Genomic DNA, 20,851 nt, shown 5'->3' on the forward strand with positions numbered 1-20,851 from the left:
AGCATACATCAGATGGTGGGGTCAACTCACTCTTTACTAGAATTTTTTTATTTGATTCTTCTCTCCCTCACTCTCTCATCCAAATTACAATTATCACTTTAATTCATATGCACCATGTATCTTCTTTGATGTTCTGATTTTGTGTAGTGCAAATATAGCAAATAAAAAGGCTAGCTTTCTGCTAGAAAGGTACTTCTAATTGTATTTATGTTAACAGACTGTTCTCTCTCTGAGGACATAAAATAGAAAAGCAGATCCTACAATGCCTAGTAGTATTGAATGTTTTTTTCTTATGTGAAAGAGTATATGTTTTAAAATTAATAGAGGGATTTAAATCCGTGTGTTCCTTTTCTCTTGTTAACTAGAAAAGGCTTTGGATCAAATTCTGCAACAGTAGCTGTTAGAATTATTCCAGTAAGTTAGTCAATTGTTCCTTTGAGTAGTAAGATATTATTTGACATAATGAAAGTATCATGACTTGCCCCTAGTTTTTACTGGATTATAATTGAAACACTGTCATGAAGATGCTGTGAGACCTACAATTTAAATAATGTCTCTCTTAATTCAGGAATAATTAACCTTGCAAAGCAGAGTGAACAAGAACCAAGTTCTGTGACCTCTGCCTCATTAGAGCATACTGAAGAAACTGTGGAAAATAGAAAAGTTCTTCCAGAGTGGACCACCAAGAAAACTACTAAAACAAAGGTATAAGTTAAGAAGTGCCATCTGTTAAATGAGATATGTATTGTGGTAAAAGAATCAGAAATGGTAAATGTTTTTAATATAGTGGAAGAGTAACTAGCAATCTAACAGCTCTATTTATTTTCTTGCCCTTCGTTTATAATTTCATTATTTATTATTAATAATAATACAGCACCCAAAGGTACTTTGTCCTCATGGCTTACAAACATGTTTTAATTAAGATTCCTCACAGTCATTTTATAGACATGGAGAAACTGAGACCTTTTACCATTTTTCTCTTCAAGAAACTTGATCTTGTTTGTTGGCTTTCCATAAGAGTTGGATCTCTTTTTTTTTTTTTTTTTTTTTTTTTTTCCTGCCCCGGCCTAGGTTTCGTTGTCTGTATGACTGTGTAGTATAAGTGTTTGAATGGATGTGCTATGGAAGTATTGTGAACAGGAAAATACTCTTCTTACATGTTTCTTTGTGGTTTTTGTTAATCCTTGCAATGATCTGTCTGTCCTTCAATCTTTTAATGAAAACTGCAGAAAGAACAGGCAAATACATATACCTGTGTGAAAGCTACTGCTGATGGTTGTCAAGTTACTCATAGTCAGGAATGCCAAGCTGTGAAGCCCCCTGAAAAGTACAGGGTCAGCAGGTTAGCAAAGAGAGAAAAAAACTTTATCAAGAAAGTGGGCGTTAAGTAAGGAAACTGTCAGACTGCTAGTTGCAAGAAGCTAAAAACATTTTGTTGCGTAGCTTTTTTGCATCCATGTATTTACCAACTGAGGTATCTCGCATTTTTATATGGACCATTCTCTGGATATTTGGAGGAACTCCTCTTCTTAGTGGCAGAGTTCTGAGAGGAGGTAAGTAGGTTGAGGAGTATAGGGGGGCACAAGAGAGAGATAGGTACTGGAACCACACCTTAACTTCCCTGAGACAGGCCCAACAGGCAGACAGGACGCATGACACAGAGGATTCCCTGTCCTTTCCCCACCTGGCTGAACACTGTGACTTAAGGGACAGGCGGCAATGGCATCAGGACAGGTCTCCCCTGTGACCACCCCACCTCCCCAGGTACCTGTGCATGATAGATACAAGGCTCTGCAAGTGGAACCAAACAGTAACAAGGACAATAGTTCATCTAGCATGGAGGTTAAGTCAACCTATGCCCTGCATCAAAACTGCTTCCATAAAGAAAAAAGATGGGTCATTGTCATAGGAGACTCCCTTCTGAAGGGAACAGAAGGCTGAATATGCAGACTAGACCCACTTCTTGAAGTCTTCTGCTTCCCTGGGGCCCACATTAAACATGTGAAGGGAAAGCTTCCTGCCCTGGTACAGTCCTCAGATTATTACCCATTACTGACTGCTCAGGCAGGCAGCCATGCAGTTGTAACAAGAAGTCTGAGGGCAATCAGGAGAGACTTCAGGGCCTTGGGACAACTGGTTAAGGGATCAGGAGCACAAGTAGTGTTCTCCTCTATTGGTCCAGTTGCAGGGAATAATGAGAGAAGAAACAGGAAGAGCCAGCAGATCAATACCTGGCTCCGACCCTGGTGTCACTGCCAGAGTTTTGGCATTTTTGATCATGGGTCAGTCTACACAACACCGGGCCTGCTGGCAACAGGTACACCTGTCTCAAAGACAGTAAAGGATCTTTGTCCAGGAGTTAGCAGGGCTCACGGAAAGAGCTTTAAACTAAATTGGAAGGGAGAAAGGAATAAACCCAGGCTTACTAGAGATAATCCTGGGGATAGTACACCAGTGTTTGAGGGACAGTGTGCTAGCGAGGTCCTTCAGTTTGCCATCCCAGCGGAGGCAGGGTGCAGAGACCCATGCAGCAGCAAAGACGCAGGGATTACTGATGTGTGAAAAACCACAGAAGCACCCGAGAACAGTCACACAGGAATTGGGGCTTATCCCCTCCAAAAAGGTGGTGGGATCAACAGCCCAACTGAAGTGCATCTACACCAGTGCACGCAGCATGGGCAACAAACAGGAGGAGCTGGAAGTCACTGTGCAGCAGGAAACCTGTGACATAGTTGCCATCACGGAGGCACGGTGGGATGGCTCGCACAACTGGAGTGCTGCAGTGGATGGCTGTCAACTCTTTGGAAGGGCAGGCAAGGGAGGAGGCAGTAGCCCTCTGTGCTAGGGAGTGTTTTGATTGTCTAGAGCTTAACGATGGTGATGATGGGGTTGAGTTGTGCAGGACAGCCGGGGGATCTGGCCCAGCCAGCGCGGGGTTATGGAAGGCAGGTCCGTGCCAGGGACCCCGATCTCCTCCTGTGACAGGGAGAGTCCCTCAGCGGGCGCGGGAGGGGCTGGGGGCTGTGCCTGGGCCTTCGTAAAGCCTTTGCCAGGGTCTCCCGCAGCATCTCCCGGAGGAACCGGCTGCCGTGGCTGGGGCGGGTGCATTCTGTGTCGGGTACGAGACCGGCCGGACGGCTGAGCCCAAGGAGCGGTGCTGAGTGGAGTTACATCCAGTTGGTGGCTGGTGACAGGTCGTGTTCCCCAGGGCTCCATGCTGGGGCCAGCCAGCAGCCCTGTTTAATATCTTTATCAACAATCTACATGAGAGGATTGAGTACGCCCTCAGTCAGTGCACAGATGACACCGAGTTGGGAGGAATGTTCATCTGCTTGAGGGCAGGAGGGTTCTGCTGAGGGATCTGGGCAGACCGGGCCCATGGGCCAAGGCCAGGGGTGTGAGGTTCAGCCCAGCTCCGTGCCGGGCCCTGCCCGTGGGTCACACCAGCCCCAGGCAGTGCCACAGGCTGGGGGCAGGGGGCTGGGAAGGGGCTGGGGGGGCTGGCACCCGGCTGAACAGGACCCCCGTGTGCCCAAGGAGGCCAGCAGCACCCTGGCTGGTACCCGAAGCAGCGTGGCCAGCAGGGCCAGGGCAGGGACCGTCCCCCTGTGCTCGGCCCGATGTGGCCGCCCCTTGACCCCTGTGCCAGGTGTGGGCCCCTCTCTGGCACTGTCAAGCACTGGAACAGGCTGCTCAGGGAAGTGGTTGAGTCACCATCCCTGGAGTTATTTAAAAGACATGTAGATGTGGTGCTTAGGGGTACGATTTAGTGGTGGACTTGACAGTGTTGTTAATGGTTGGACGTGATAATCTTAAGGATCTCTTTCAACCTAAATTGTTCTATAATTTTCTGATTTAGAACAGAAGCAGAGATAAAATTGCTTGTCTTGTGTGTCACTGACAAACTGGTGGTGAATCCTCTGTAGCACAGTAGTGTTGGCTTCCAAGTAACAACCACATCAGTATGTTCTTCACCCTGAGCCAGTCGTGACTGACCACCTCCAGTTCCAAAACCATCTTTACATGATACATGTGTTATGCTAAGTTGTCTGCCTAAGACTCAGAAGGTCGGCGTGGGTGTAGCTGATATGTGAATGTGGTTCAATGGCTTCGGGACTACAGCTGACTTGTAGTCTCCCAGTTTTACAGGTAAAGCTGGGCATACCCGGCTACATGCAGGTATCCTCAGGCCTGGTCCCCTCTCCACAAGTATGTGCTTCCTATGAAGTTGGATGTCCTTCTGCATGAGTTAAAAACTGTGACATGAATGGGAAGATGAGGAAATAACACTCTCTGAAAAACAGAATTAAAAACTCTTTTGATTCTCTGATTGGCAGTTGGGGTTAGAATAGCAGGTGGTATTTGTACCTGTTTTGTGGGTTTTATTGTACTGAGCTGCTTCTCCTAGAAGTTTTAAGTCTTCAGGTCTTCCATGATTAGAAGCTGTCCAGAGCTGTCAGTGTTCCTCTTTACTCGCAGAAGAAAATCCTTAGTGTTGCCTCCGGAAGAGAAATGGGATAGGAATCAGCGAGGAATTAAGGGCTCTCCAGTACTGTAATGTAAATGCCAGGACAAAGAACATGAAATTAGGAAGAATTTAGGATGTACTAATATAGAAAGCATGAATATCGTCTACTGGCCATCCTAATGGTCTCTAGAATTGCAACAAACTATTTGTTGTGTGATAATTTTACATGTTACAAATACACTGTATTAAACATACTTGTGAAGTTTGAAAATTTAACTTGGTGGATGACATTATCTGAAAATGTTGGTAGATATGAAAATAATGTAATAGTGAAAAAAGTGGTATAATCTGGACTGTTTCTGCCAGACTAACTCAGGAGACTTACCAGGAAGAATGTGTTATTTCTCCCATGTCAGACTGATGATTCCTTGCTTGAAAGAGAAGTGATTAGTTACACTAGTAATGCAGACTTTTTTCAAGCTGGACTATCAATTTATACTGCATGATGAATATAAGATGTTCCACTCGTAATACCATCTTCAGCATTATTTTGATATATATGCATCATCTGAATGATTGCAATACCCTTATTTGTACAGGACAGAGCTCTGAGAGTGTGTACTTACTCTGCAAGCAGCAGTGACACTGAGCTGGAGCCAGAGTATGAAACAAATTATTTTAGAACTGCAGAGGAGACTTTTGTAGAGTTAACAAAGAACAACAAACAAGGTAATTGAAAATTTGTACATAAAAATGTGTATCCCTCATCTCCACTCTGACTCAGCAGCAGATAGTGTTTGTCATTGAACTTTCCATCTAGTTTTCACTTTCTAACCCCCGATTTTACTTCAGTCTAATTTTCCATTAGCTTGATATTACTTCTTGCTTTTTACTCTATGTGTGTGTCTTTTTTTCCTCTCTTCCACAGTTTTTGCTAGCAGGGGCTTAACTTGCAGATTTTTGTGCATAAATCCCTGCAGTGTAAGTAAAAAGAACTCTTCTGTTACATTATTACAAAATCTAAGTGGTGACTATAAAGATAGCTTCCCTTTTTTTCTTTTCAATTATATTAGGCAGTTGAAATAATGTAATGATCAAGGCCATAGTTTTCCAACCTCTGTATCAAAGTGGTGCTGGTTATGGTGCCATAGTGAAGTCTCTCTTATTGTCCTCTGAGTATTTATTGCCATTTTCAAGTATCAAACCTTTTTGTGAGAATTGTTGGCAATTTGGAATTTACTGAATTCCACTAGGTAAAAACACATTAAGTTAAGTTCTTGAGATAATAGTTTTCTGTGTTTAATAACCCAAGAAATTGCTGTCTCGTCTTGACCACCAGCTTGCTGTGATGCAAGCCACCTTTTCAGTGCAGATGTGTGCCCTCTGGGAGGGGTAGGAGTGTGCGGCTCATATCCTTGCCTACACTGCCGATGGCTTCCCTGCAGGAGATAAATTCTGGTGAGTGCAAAGGCTAGTGCAAAGTCTCAGCACCACTGAAGTCCTGAGAGCTTAAGCAGTACTTCAGTGATTTGTAGGATTTGCACTGACCCTCTGCACAGCAGTGAGCTTGACCTAGCAGAGATTAGCACCTACAGTAGATACTGCAGTGGTGAATGCATTAAAAATACTGTGGATGGCTAGATATGTCGACAGACATACTGTGCTCTTTAGCGTCTGCTGGGACTTGGACTTAAAGTTGGCATTTTCAGAGCTAATCCATTTTTTTTGATTCCACCAGAGAGAGAGCAGAGTAGGAAGCTAGGACAGTTTATTTACATTACTCCTGTAACTTTATATTTTTAATAGGTATGAAATGTTGCAAGTCATTTAACTCAGCCCGTAAACACTTCTTTTTGCAGGTGTTGCTTTTTACAAATAGTGTTCTAATACAGGAAAAATGTATTTTGCTAAAGAGGCAGATAAGCATTTTTTCTGTATTGATCACAATTTGCAAAAAAAAAAAAATTTTATCGTGTGTGCGGTTGCATTAAATGGCAGCAAATCCCCAGTTTAATGATACCTAAGAATGACTTGAAGTCACCATTTTACATAGCAAATCATTAATTTTATATATATGGCTTTGGGGCTAGTAACAGAACTAAAATTCATAATTGTGACTGAGACAAATAGAAAAGAAAATTACAATAAAGTGTTATTGCAAAAGTATTTCTGCTATGGTCCTTTCTTGTAGTCAGGGCTTCTGTTCTGTGCTCTGTAAATGCAGTTCTCACATCATATTAATAAAAATACTTTATTCCATTCTGTGTTCAAAGATCTTAGCTTCTTTATGCACACAAGTGATACAACCTCAGAACATCCACATGAGGCTGAGGCAGGGGCTGCAGCAAACCAATTCGTAGAGAATATTTTAATACATATAGATAATTGTATTTATTAGATGAGTCCCCAAAACATAAATGAACTGGTTGCACAGTTACAGTGTTGGAATGATTTTTAATTTTCATTTATGAGCAGTGAACAGAAAGACTTGAAAGATTGAGTGCCCAATGCAAAGGCTATTAAAAGTCAATGATAAGACCTTCATTGATTTAGTGGCCTTTGGATGAGACTCCCAGTACATTGCCCAATGTTACAGAGAAGGTCAGTAGAATAGCAGGGAATAAGCCAAATATTCTAAGTTCTTCTGTTTCAACCATGAAAATGTTTTGATTCCAATTTCATGAAGGCTTTATCCTGATGCGATTTGGTTGCAGGCGCTGGAAGCAGCAGCTCTTCTAATGCTATAGATTACAAGGTAGAGTTGAAGTTTGTGTAGCAAGAAGTGTGAGGAAAGAAGCTAGATGTCAGTCTCTGTCTCTTGTGCATTTTCATGAAGCTACAGAAAATTTCTTTGGTTTTGTTTTGATCTTCTGAATGAATTTTCAGCCTTGGACTTTGGAAACTGAGGTTTTTATTTGTAATGTTCTTGTATTACAGTAGGATCCATAAAAAATAGGTAGGACCTGTTTCTTACCTTACTAGTGTATTTTAAAAACTGTTATATTCATTAGCTAAGAAAGGATTATCAAATATGGTGGGACTGAAAGACATGCTAAAGGAATTCAGCCTATCTGCCATGTAAGGCTATTAAAAGAGAACAAAAACATATAGTGAATAAATAAGTAGAACAATACCCCAAAATTAACCATCTTGTCTGTAATTAAAACAGAAAGGAAATTAATTCTGGCTGTCTCATACCATCTCCTTCACCTTGAGTATTATGTATGAACAGTCCCCTGTATATGCATTGATTGGAGAGTCAGGAGCTCATATTTTAATGCTTTTATTACATTGAATTTCAGATACCTTAAAACATGTGGAATACATTTTAAAAATGTAGAATTACATTACAATGTATGTAGACTGCATTTCAATAATTAAATATGCGGGAATAATGCTGTATTTGACATCTCTTACAGCTGTGCAGGAAAAACAAAATCAGAGAAAGTCATTTCTGGGGAACCCAATGTCAATCTTGGATTTATACCAGCACAGTCTCTGTGGCCATTTTGGAGAGGATGGACCTGAACAATTAACACATTACAGTTTAATTGAGCAGCTGAGCGGAGCTTCCAGTAAAGACAGCAAGGGCAAGGAGAGTCCAACTGTGAGTTACTGTGATTTTTATATTACCTCTCATTTTATTCATTATTATTTTCATTTGTCTCTTGTTTTTACCTGAATGTGTTGATTGATCACAAAAACCAGGCAGACTTGGAGAAAAAAACAGCATGACCGGCAGAAGAGTGAAGATCTAAGTATTTTTAGAACTGAATGGTACATTCTGATGCTCAGCTGTCATAGAATTAGACTTCCAAAATTGACAAGTAGAGACAGGATAGTGCTAGCACTCTACCATTAGAGAGGAGTTGAAATTTCAGGCTCGAATTCATCTTTTAAGGCTGCTCCTTCACATGTAGTTGGATAATACGTATAACATAACAATGTAGTAAGTGACTTAAACATCTGAAGTAGTATTCCTGAAAATTCAGATGAAACTGTGCTATGGAAATCAGCTATCTTCTGATCTCTTTTGAAATAACTTTTGGTGTTAGCTATGGAACTCCTAATTTTTGAGGGTTTAAAACATTATTTTGATGAAGATCAGTCCTGATCTGATTGGTGGATCTTGACACTGAACAAACACATTTATTTTCTCTACTTCATGTGAATCCACTTGCTATTTCTATGTCTAAAAGCATTGAACCTGACATCATACAGTCTCAACAACCCTGAAAAGCAACTTCTTAGTCTGCTCTTTTCCTCCTCTTTTTCATGTCTTCTCTCATCCTCACACTACTTTCTCACTTTTTCTCTCCTTTGCTCTAACAAGCCTATTTGTTTGAAAATACAGCCACCCGGCCATGATCCACTGTAATCATTTTGCCTCTACGTTCAATCTCTTTCCCCAACTCTTTTTCTTAAATGCAAGCTTTTTTGTTTCTGTGTGTATCATTCAGGATATTTTGGGTATGTTACAGTATAATCAAAGGTGGGAGCAGAAAACAGTGAGTGAGCTGCTATTTTGTAGCATAGTGGTATAGTTCATAAGTGAAAAAAAATTTTTGTCCCTTCCCAGACTCCAGTTTTTAGCTTCAGAAAATCACTGTGCATTGTAACTGCAAAGGTGATTAACCAGAGTTAGAGTCTTACAGCTCTCAGGAACCCAGGCCAAATGTGCAGAAGGAATGTGTGGAACAAACTGGCAATGTCCCTGTTTATTCCAACTCTGCTGGCATGAAAGCCCTGCTTAACTGAATATTAAATTGACTCACAAACTTCAAAAGAAAAATCCTGAAACGTATCATCTGCTTCATTTCACAATCAACCAAATTTCACTACTACCCAGAATATGATTCAGTTTGAATATATCTGGGTCATATTAGATAGGACAATTTTGAAGAATCTGGTTTCATAGTTGGGAAGAAGAAAAGGAAGAAAAAATAAAAAGGTAGTAGAAGTGTATTATCAAGGATAGAGGAAGGAAGATAATTTGAGCATCCACATAATTCTTCATCTTCAACATCTAGAAATGCATAGCTTAATTATGCAAATGAAATTCAGTATTTATGTATGCATATATATAAAAATACGTAAAAATCAGTTCTGCTTTCTGAAGGCCAAGGTCTTTTGCTATTAACAGAGCAGTTAGATTTGATTCCACTATAGAAAAGTGGCTCAGAGTTGCATCTACTTTTAATTCATTCTTCTCATGCTTTTCTTGTATATGACATCTCTGGAATGTGCCCAATCAGCATCAAAATGTAAACAAAACTTAGGGAAATAGCCTTAGGATACTTGTAAAAATCCATCATTAAACTAGAAGGCAACAAGTATAACTCTGCACTAGCATTTTTCATGCACTGTGTTGGGGGACTTTCAAGATTACTTTCTGAGGATCTGAAATAGCTCTCAAAACAGCATTGCCTCTTGGTGAACAGCGAAAGCTCAATAAAGCACTAGAGATTTGCCTATTAGTATTAAACTTTTCAGAATGACAAATGAGAAGCAGTAACCATGAAAAGCAGGTTGCCCTGAACTCCTTGTTTGAACCAGCACAGCAAATTTTTCTGAGCTGTAATTTATCCAACCCAGGAAGATCCACAGTCTGTTTAAATTAGAACTGTGTGATCTGGAACATTACCCCAAAAAAAGGGGGACACCAGAAACCCAGGCACTTAAGTCCAACAACTTTAAAAAAAAAAAACAAAACAGATAAATTTGGGGAGGGCGGGCAAGGGGTGCAGCTTTCATGCATAGTATTTGACATTTTGAAAAAGGAAATGCTATGTGCTTTGAATTTCATTCCCAAATGCTGTGCGTGAAGCCTTTAGAAAATAGAACAACCAAGTGTTGTGATGGGCAGGATGAGTTTGTGCTGCTTGTTGAAAAGAGCAGTGTACTGTATCCGTTCCTCAGCCCAATTAAATTGGACTGTACAGCACCAGTATGATAGTGGCTTCAGACTGGGTGCTCTAATGAGGGATTCTGGCAGGAAGCTCTGTTAACCCAGACTTACTGTCATTTCAATTGTCTCCTCACCACACATGTTCACCAGCATTACCCCCAAAGTATATGCCGAAGTTTTATCTGCAAAAAAGCATTGCACAGAAGGAGTTTCAAAAGGGAAATAACCAATGGGTGATTACCATGATAAAAGGACACTGAATGGGCAGTTTGAGGAATCAAAAAAGGCTTTTACACATTGAAAGAAGAACTATTTATTTTTCCAGTTTCTTACCTGCCAAGTCTTAAACACTATCCTGGTTAAATTCTCTCATCACTAAGACCAATTTTATGTTACATGTACTTTGACCTGGGAAGCATGTTCTGAAATAATGTCATCCTTTCGTACACCGCAGAATTTTGGACAAGAAAAACAAATGGCAATTTCAAAGAAAGAAATAAGATGCATTGAATCACAGACATAAAACTTTCACTTAAATTAACAGCTATGGTGTGTTTTCATGTAGGATTTTCAGAACAGGAAAAAATAATTTTTATATGAATCAAATTAATTTTAATTGAACAGTAACTTCTCTGATTTCATAAAACATATGCAGCACCTGATCCAAAGTCCACTGCAGTCAGCCCATGGGAGACACCTACTTAGTGAAACTGCAGTGAGGCCTGCATTAAACAGCTGTTCCTCTTCCCTGTAGCAGCAACTGCTAGTGCATCGAGCAGTTTGCTGACATCATGATGGCTATTTTTGCAATAAAAAAAGTATTTCACATTTCAGTAATTCACTGTTTAGACTTCAAAAGCTCAGTGATCTGTTTCTTCTTATAAGAATTCAAAAAACAAGATAAATTTCCCTCACCCAGGCCCTTTATTTAAAAACTTACTTTATGATCAAACAAGAACTGACACAAGACTTTTTATTGTCAGCTTTGTTCCCTTGGAGAAGTAACTGAGTTGGTCAAAGATTTTATTACTTAATCATCCTTATGTTCCCAAAGCATCAAGAAAAATATGTTTTCTTCTCTGTCCTTAACCAGCCACCACATAATTGTTTTCTGTAATACAGCCATTCTTGTTTTCTTTTGTCCTTTCGTATTACTCAATTTGAGTCACCGTCAAGGCTTGCTTGTATTTCAAGGCATGACTTGAGCACTTCAAAGAAATCATGCTTTATGGAAGGGGTTGATACCCATCACAAGTTTCTAAATTCTCTTGTTTTCCCTAAGTTGTGTGACATACGTGAGAAATCTGACATTTCTGGCACAGTTACAATGTTGACTGCATCAGCAATGTAACTAGGGGGTTCAGTTAATGAAAGAGGCTTGTCTGTACAATGTGAAGTTACAGTCTTCCTCAACACAGCAGTTTGTGTGTGTTGTACAGATGATTCATGAAGGAAATCAACTGTTCAAATCACTGTGTCTTGCAGTTCAAGTAGATATTAGAGCTTGCTGGCAAATACAGGGAAAGGAAAAATCTGAGAAGTTGCTGCTGTTTTGGCTGCACTTACAAATGGGACTGACATGGCGGCATTCCCAGATACGCTCAAGGTTTTTTACAGCCGAGTAAGCTGATTGGGAGTTAATGCTGTATGATTGAATCATTGCTCTCACAAGCCTTCTAATGCATCATATTAACAGAGGGGAATATCCACAAAAGGACTAGAAACAACAATGAGGAAGTTTGGTAATTGCACAACACTTGCCATCCTCAAGGATTCCAGATCATTAAGCTGATACTATAGAGGGTGTTCCAACATTCCTGAATTACAGCGATAGTTAAAGCAGCCTAGACACCTCTGCAGGCTACACTAAACAGGAGTAAGAGAAAAACAAAGGCAGGCATGAGCTGCTTCTGTTTGTGTCTCATCTCCTACAGAGATCAGTAAGACTTGAGCTAGGGTATGAATTGGCAGTACACTGGGCACTTTGCACTGTTCAGCTATTTAGGCAGGTCTTGGAGAACGTGCCAGCAAAGTTTATGTCCTGATTTGGGTTCTCTGAGTCACTTCTGAAGGGGCCTTGTTTTCTCTGAAAGAGGGAAGCTTTTAGGCTCTTAAATGGAGCCCCTATTTAAAAAGACTCTCCATGTTTAAATGTCTGAAGTAGTTCTAGAGCGACTGTGTACACTCTGCTTTCACAGATAACTGATGTTTTTCACATTATCAGATATGCTTAGGGAGGGATTCTGCTTATCACATGTGGAGAAGACTAAGATAATTATTTGGGTCCAATTAGCAGTTGGGAAGAGGTGCATCCTAAGAGTTTAAGTGGGAAGAGGTACTGACCTGTGGAACTACTTGCTTCCTTGCCTTGACCAGAGAAAGGGAGCCTATGCAGCTAGCTTATACTGAGTACCAAACTTTCAACCCAAAATTAGCAAGATGAACATTGCCCCAAGCTTTCCTCTGTGGGTAGCTAATAAAAAGCAGCTATTGTAGCTACCATTTGTATTTTAGAGAGTGAAACTGCATCTCAGTGCACCCTCAGGTGAGCGCTAAATAATTACCTTGCTTATACTTTCATAAAAATAAGAGTTCCTGCAGCTGGGGCAGCACTGGGTGGTACTTGGCTAGTTGCTTGGTCTCAGGATCTCAATTTCACTGTCTGTAAATTGGGAACAGCAATATCTATCTCATGTTACAACCAGAAAGAAAACAGCAAATGCTCTAGATGACCTACATCTTGTTTTGTACAATGTGTGTGTTACTACAAATACAGAATCTGAAGCAACTCTTAAAAATTTTGTACCAGAAAGTAATAGAAGATAGAAGGGATCCCTTGTCAATAAAAGAAACTATCTAGATGGGCTTCATCAAATCTAGGAAGTAGTTGATTATGGATTTCTGTGTACTGATTGTAAAAGTCAGTTTCCTGTGTATCAAGGACAGAAACCTCACCTCCTCTTTGCTATTTTCCTTGCTAGGCTTAAAAGAGAGGAAGATGACAAGGTGAGGAGGGAATTAGCTATATTTCCTTTCCTAGCCCTGATGAACCAAAGATATTAAGGAAGATACTGCTATTGTACAACTTGTAAATGGGGAATAAGTCTGCAGATTCATTCACCCATCTGTTGTGTTTTAAGATCAAGGCTTTTCTTTCATGTAAGGTATTAGTATATCAAATCATTGCATATGTTTAGGGAGGTGGTCTATTGATGTAAACATTAGAAGATGCCAGCCTAGAACCAGACGTTCATCCTCCTTGTCACAAAAATGGAAAATAATGTTTACTGTATTTATGCTTTTGTATCAGATCTTCAGAATTCACATCATGTTAGCACAGGGTGTAGTATTGAAGATCCAGCAACAGTTTTATAAAGGGCAGTGTTACAAAGAGAAAGTAAACTACCCAGCAGACTTGTTTGTCCATCTGGGGGTCAGCACCTCTGTTTTGAAAGCAGAGCAAACTACCTCACCCAAAGAAAAGGAGCACATTCTGAGCACCGTGCTTGAATTGGCTAGGACCCAAGCCAGGAGTCTCCTGGTGGTGTAAAGCCGCACAGCCATACCCATTTGGGTCAGAGTGCAGTCCAGTCACGGCAGCCCTGAAGTGGCCAAGCTGGAGCTAGGCTGTCCTGAGCTCATTGCCTCATGCGTGCTTGCTTGGAGCTGCCCTGCCTCCAGAGCTGGTGCTGCCGGGCAAGGCCGCGTCTGTCTGCCACCACCGCGGGTATGTCACCAAGAGCGCTCACACAAAGCCTTACGGGGCATGGACTGCACTACTGAAATAGCCACTCTGCACCACAGCTCTGTCCCGTTCCCTAAACCTGGTATGTGTGCAGGTCTTTAAGCCACATGTTTCCATTTGTCAAAATTGTTTCAGTCAAATTTGCCCACTGACAGGCTTGGGGCTGCGAGACTTCCTCTCTATTTAATCAAAGGTTTTTGATTCTCAGATGAGTGATGCAATACTTGTTCCGTCAAAGCAAAAGCTGTCTGAGTAATTACCCAAGTTGATGTAAGATCTATTGTCAAGGGAATTTTATAGGAGTATTTGACAATGCAAGTGACAAAAACCACAGGACCATGATCTGATAAGAAAACAGATTTTACCGTACCACCCATGGGAGTAGTACAGAATTAAAAATATTTTTTCTAGCCTCAAGTCTGATTCAACTCATGGGGAAATGTGAAATTAGAAATAGGCTAGGATGTCTCCAGACATCAACAAAACCTACATCCCTGCGTGTTTTTTTCCCCTCCATAGGGCAAGTTCACATTCTGAGACCTGCTACTGAGCCTTATATCCCTAATCAGGTCTTACTGTTTCTAGTATCTTGCCATCAAAGTTACCTCCAAAAAGTAGAGTGAAGAGACAGCAAAACAAGCCATTTGAAGACTGCTAGGTAGTCTCTTGGGAGCAAAGTCTCACTTGACATGTATCACTTAAAAGAAATGTTGTGTAGTGTGGAAGAACATTCTTACAGTTAGCCTGAGGAGCTAGCTTGGCAACAATAAAAAGCTGCAGTTATACAGAGACTCGTTTCTCTCCCTGTGCCTTCTAGGTGAAACAACTGAGGCTTCTTACACTGCTGAGACTTTTAGTAAAAAATCATGCAGTGAAGGGTGGCTCAGCAAGGAGGATGGTAACATTCTCCGTAACTTTTTTAAGTTTTTAAAAGGCTTTGGCAAGGCAAAACAACATTTGGAAGGCAGAGTCCGCCAGAGAAGATAACTTTTTTAATGGTATGCAAGGGATATTTTTAGGAAAAACTTACCCTAAAAAAAACTGGAAGCTGTTATCTGCTGATACAGTTCTGCTTCTAGCACTAATGGACTCAGTAGTTTTAGTACTGTGCCACCACATCCCGTTCTGACTAGCCCTCCAGCTGGTGTAAAAGTTCTGTTTTATGTTTGGTTAGTGTATTTATGAGGACGGGTAGGTGGCGACATTTTAACTCAAATATCTTTTAGCGCAGAGTTTTAAAAGAGTATTTGGATATTGGTGAAGGACAGAAAGTCTTTGGCATAGTACAGCAGGCTGTGTGGCATTTAAAACACATGGTGTGCAAGGCTAGCAGGAGAATACTTTGGATGGGAGTCTGAGAGAAGACGCGGAGGAAGTGAAAAGCTGTAGCTACAGGAGGAAAGTTAAGGACTTGAAGCATCACTGGCATGTAGGTGCAGTTCTAGTGCCTATGGCACAGTGTCATGTAACGCTAAATGCCCAAATAATTCACAGCACGGAGTGAGCTGTGCCTTTGTATGTGGTTTGTCAGGTGCTAGATGCAGATGTGTGGGCTTGTCTGATTTAAGGCAACACATTGAACTGTCCTGTGGCTGCAGCTGGAGTGCTGTGCTGACTGAATATAACCCCTTTGGCACTGTAAGGAGGGAAGAACTTTGACCTTTGAGTGGAAAAACTTGATCACTGGAGCAGAAACCCCCTGTCCCACCATCTCGGCACGTAATTTCAAATTACAGAGAGAACCTTATCTTTTCAGCATGTAGGAGCTGCATAACTATATTACACACTGGCAAAAAGTCCTGCAGCTCATTTGCTGGAGTACCCAGAGGAATGGTCCAAACCTGCTTGTGTACAAATGCCCAGAGCAACACAGAGCTGTACGGAGCTAATTTACAGTGAGCCTGCTTGGGCAGTGTTAGCACAGCTCCTTATGGCCTGGTTACTCCAGGTCATTTCTCGGCAGGGCTGAGCAGCTGAAATAAGCAGAGTGTTGATAAGACCCCACCACGTTTGGTCCCAGCCCCCAGTTTGCTCATCAGTATCTTCGCATCACACTGTGCTGTGCCTTGCAGATACACCCTGAGCACTATAACATCTATTTGCCTATTAACTGAAGATTACATAAGGATTTGATAGACGCTGTGGCTCTTAGGTGTAAGTAGGTAGATTCTTTAGTCTAGTAAGAACCAGAAGTACTGCTGAGCGAAAGTATCATCAGTGATTTCCCTGAGTGGAAAATGTTCTGAGCTGTTTTTCAAAGGTTTGACAGATGGAGCTGCTGTGATTTGCAGCATGGCCCAAAGTGCACTAATGTTTCTGTCATTTGTAACCAGACACTCTTCAGTCCTCCATCTTTGGAAATAAAGCTTTAGGTTTCATTTCTCTCCATGTTGAATTGGAATATTATAACAGCACTGTAGGCCAAAATGGAATTCAGGGCACATTAACAGCAACAAATGATAAATATTAGTAAGTTTGTGAGATAGTGTAATTGTTGTAATGGTAGAAATTATATTAGTAATAAAAGAAAAAGCTAAAAAATAAATTGGATACCATAAACATTGGATTGACTCAATCAAAATAAGAGCAGTAGGGCAGAGAGGTATTCAGTGAGCTGTTTGTTTTCTGAAGCTGGAAAATATTTTGACTCCAAGAGGAGCATCTGATTAGCGAAGTTAAATGAGATGAATAATGCTGTAATATTTTTGTGAATTGTTTTTCCAGCTGAAACTTGCCTTCCTTATCTACAACAGTGATACGTTTTGCATAAAGCACTCAAACATCATGCAGGGAAGGGTAGGAAATGACTGATCTTTTAGTATGAGAGTTCCATTCTGAGCAGAATACATGAAGAATAAGTTACACAGCTGATGGTAGTAGAAACTGTGGCAGTATACTGAAAATATATTAGCAAAGTATTTCTTTTTTTAAGAGGATGCTTTTTCTTTTCATGTGTATACAGACAATAATACCCTAATCAACACAGTCTTTGAAAAGAAGGCAAATTTTATGTCAAATACAAGCAAAAGTCATACTGAAATAATTTGCAGGTGTTTATAGTTTGTTCTACAAGCTGTTTTCATCTCCCCAAAGTGATTCACCTTTTATTTATATGAGAAGTTATACTGGATTTTGTGCAATATGACACACAGATTGTCTAAATACTCAAGAAAAATATTGGTTACATATTTTTTGTGAGCTCAAACACTCTATAGCACGTCCCAAAATGAAGTATTTTATTTTTTTACTGTATTTTCAGGCCCCGATACGTGAATTCCAGGACTTGTGCAGCATCCATATTATTTTAATGGAAAGTAGTGTTTGTATTTGGTAGGAGAAATAAACATGGGATTTAGCAGATTTGTTAGAATTAAGTGACACAGGGATGTTTGGGAAGTTTGTAAGGTATAGCTATACAATTTAAATGTCTAATTATCTTTCACAAAGGCTAAGATGGGTGATATAAGTTTTCATAGCACTTGTCAGAGTCCTCCCAGCCTGAACTGCCCATCAATCCATCAATGACAGACACATCCTGATAGCTCCGCTCCCATTAGTGCCGCCTTCTCTGGATTACTCCACTCTTTGCCTGATCATTAATAGAGGTCACTAAAACTTTTACATATTATAAAAAGCTGTAGCCTTAAGAACTTCCCTTAACTAGTGTTATTCTCAGCAAATAAAACCCCAAGTGAGTATTTGAAAAATTATCTGAATAATTGCCTGTCAAACATGTAAAAGTGATTTTTCTGACATCCTATTACATATGCACATATCCTATGGTTATTGAAAGCTCTATAAAGAATACTGTAAAACAAGACCTCAGATGGATTTGGGTGGATGAAGAGTAAAGCAGAAGTGGGTGGGAATGAAGAAATTAAATATGAATATATTATATTGCTGAGCGTTATAAAATTAAAATGTTAATCATGCAGTAGTAGTCTATGATATTTCTTAGAACAAGAGTGTATAAACTTCACCAAGACACCGTATCTGCAGAAAAGTTACCAGATTGAGAAACTTGTTGGTAACACATGCACTAAGGTGCAAAGCAGATTTGAAATGTAAGAAGAGCTTTTCAGACAGTGCCTGAAACCGAGGAACAGAAGTAGCTAAGCAGCCAGCACACACTTCCTGATTGCTGTTGCATGAATTATTTTGCCCTGCATAGCCTAACTGGAGAGTCTTTGTTTGTGGCCCCTAATCAGTAAAGATATAGGCCAGTTTTTTCAAGCTTCATTTCCTAATGTCTGTGCCTAAATTCATATATTTAAACACTTCAGCTGCCCAGTTTTCAAAGGTTCTAAAAATCTGCAGCTTTTGCTGATGTCTTTGACAGATTCATGTATTTGGATGCTGTGAAAATCATGGTGTTTATATAGGTGCTCGAAATCTGGTTTAGATATTCTCCCTCCATCTCACAGAATTTTGATCTGTAACATCATACTTCTTTACATTTGCTTTATGGGTGATGTCATGGAACATCAGCAGACATTTTGCCCTGAGTTACAAGGAAGACCAAATACAGGGTATGTTTTAATCTAGTCCTACAATGTCACAGTTAAGATCATACCATAATGAAATTCTTTGTATTTTTAAACCCATTTCTTTGTTGCCCATTTCTTTAAACCCATTTTCTTTGTTCATTTTCCATAACATTCATGTATGAGCAACAGGAAAACGCTAAAACTCATCTGTGTCATTTTACGGAATATTTTTATTATTACTATTATTGGAATGTCATCCTTTCTTTTCATGTTACTGAGAACTGCTATAACAAGCCAGGGTACCAGAAAGATCAACATTTATAATACAGCTTTTCTATAAATAAAATCCATTGTAAAAACATGGAGTCTGCATTATGACATCATTAGTAGCACAGTGATGAAAACAGAAGCAGCAGAGCAAGCCAAAGAACAGCAGTCACCATTGAAAAGCAGCATAATTTGGAGGGCTGTAGCCTTTCTGGTTAACTGATAAAGACTAAATAATAGTTTTTAGAGGTTCTGTTTGCTCATGGTAATTTCATCACTTGTGATACTAGAAGATGAAGTGTCTGGCTATGTAGGAAGTTTAGGTATGAAGACGTTTATCTTATTGTCTTGTTCTACAAGGCAAATACTGTTGAGTTTTTTCCCCACGTTACACAAAAACTACTTGGTTGCTCAATTAGTATGTTTTCTAAGTGGAAAGGGGGCACATGTTGATGGCACCCGCTAGTGTCACATGCACTTTAGCTCAGCAGTGTCTGTGCCTGTGAAAGTGTTTGGGAAGCCACACATTCTCCACCACAGCCAAAAACTTAGATACCAAGTAGGGAATGCACTGTACTTGGGATTTCAGGTACCTCCTGCAATTTCTGTGGGAGATAGAGCTTTTTTTTTGCCTCCATATCCTTTTCCTCCAGAAGGTTGTAAGACATGGAGTCTGGATATCAAAGGACAGAAGAATTCAGATTTATGCATGCATCATTATATAGATAATGACCATTCATATTTACTCAGAGGCAGAAACTGTTCAGTGTCTGCAGGCCCGATGACACAGTGCACAAACAGGATCATCTCCATAAGCTCCATAGGCTTTGGATAGCAGAAAAGCCCTGAGCTTTTACACAGGGCTGTCCAAAGAAATAAAATGATAGACAACCCCAACTGATATACCAGAGTCTGTCTTGCTGTTGCTGGTGGCATTAGCATTTGCTAACCTGTGCTAAGCCAATTTTGTGAGACAGTTGGGAGTTTAACAAACCTATTTCAGATTGTATTTTGGAAGAATCTCAAGCATGGGGGAAACTGGTCATGTTCTGTTCATTGCAGCAGATGGTATCCCATTTGGTGTTTGTTAGCTTTGTTTGCAGCTCAATATTTTGTTTCTAGGGGAACTCAGTAAGTTAAATAATTTATCTCTCTAATGCATCAAGGTCTGATCCAAAGTCTACTGAACTCAGTGCAAAACATTTGATTAACTACCACATACACTGGATAAAATGCCAGGTCCTGTATGTTGAAGAGCATTTCAGATGCTCTCTAGTGAGAATAATACAGGCCTCTGTCTCTCCATGGAGAATTTCTTGCCTGCAAAGAAAAAACTGAATATTCAAATAGTGACAAGCTTAGTAGTTAAGAGTGCAGGACTATGGAGATCAGGATGATGTTCTGGCTGACTGTTCAAATTGCTAAACCTCTCTTGCTATTAAATTCCCCATTTTTAAATAAAGAATATAAATAATACCTTCCAGCTGCATTTGAAATTTAATCCAGTACTGTTAGCAGGCTGCTTTGAGGGCTTTGAAGGCCCCATAGCAGCGCTAAGCAAATAATCATTATCGCTTAATATTCTCATCAAGCCTTCTTACTCAATATGGGATCTTGCATTACAAGGCTAACCACAAACACATCACCCCTCTGCTGAGGAATTTTCGGAATGTCAGAAGCAAATTCACACCCTGATTCTGCAAAGAGTTTTGCATGAGTAGAGAACTGTACCGCCTTCAGCAGTCCTGCTGTCTATACAGGGCTCCTAACAATATCTGCGCATGGAGGAAATTTTTATTCCATTCTTACAAGTAATTGAATCATGAATAATCTAAATTATCAATGAAATCAACACTTAAAACACTTTTTTTTTTTTTTGTATTCCAGTAAATATCAAATGCCTTTTTATTTTCAGCAACACTTCTCAAATTATTCATTCACTACTAGGGCCTGGGAATTGCTGTGTTCTGTATTTT

At 40.1% G+C, this 20,851-nt stretch overlaps 1 protein-coding gene across 5 annotated transcripts in view; it reads left to right on the forward strand.

The window, feature by feature from the left end:
- The window catches only part of NCKAP5 (NCK associated protein 5), a 245,047-nt gene that overhangs the window by 210,651 nt on the left and 13,545 nt on the right, over nt 1–20,851 (forward strand). For 3 of the 5 annotated variants that reach the window (XR_005105772.1, XM_037397642.1, XM_037397644.1), the window contains exons 15-17: nt 569–705; nt 5,068–5,197; nt 7,888–8,075. Coding sequence is in view for 2 of the 5 variants with exons in the window: in XM_037397642.1 (XP_037253539.1) it covers nt 569–705; nt 5,068–5,197; nt 7,888–8,075 (455 nt within the window). In the remaining 3 variants the exon portion in view is untranslated. The remainder of the gene's footprint in view (nt 1–568; nt 706–5,067; nt 5,198–7,887; nt 8,076–20,851) is intronic. The other 2 variants (XR_005105773.1, XR_005105774.1) reach the window with 1 other exon arrangement.

Source organism: Falco rusticolus, chromosome 8 (genome assembly GCF_015220075.1).
Source record: "Falco rusticolus isolate bFalRus1 chromosome 8, bFalRus1.pri, whole genome shotgun sequence".
Lineage (NCBI taxonomy): Eukaryota > Metazoa > Chordata > Aves > Falconiformes > Falconidae > Falco > Falco rusticolus.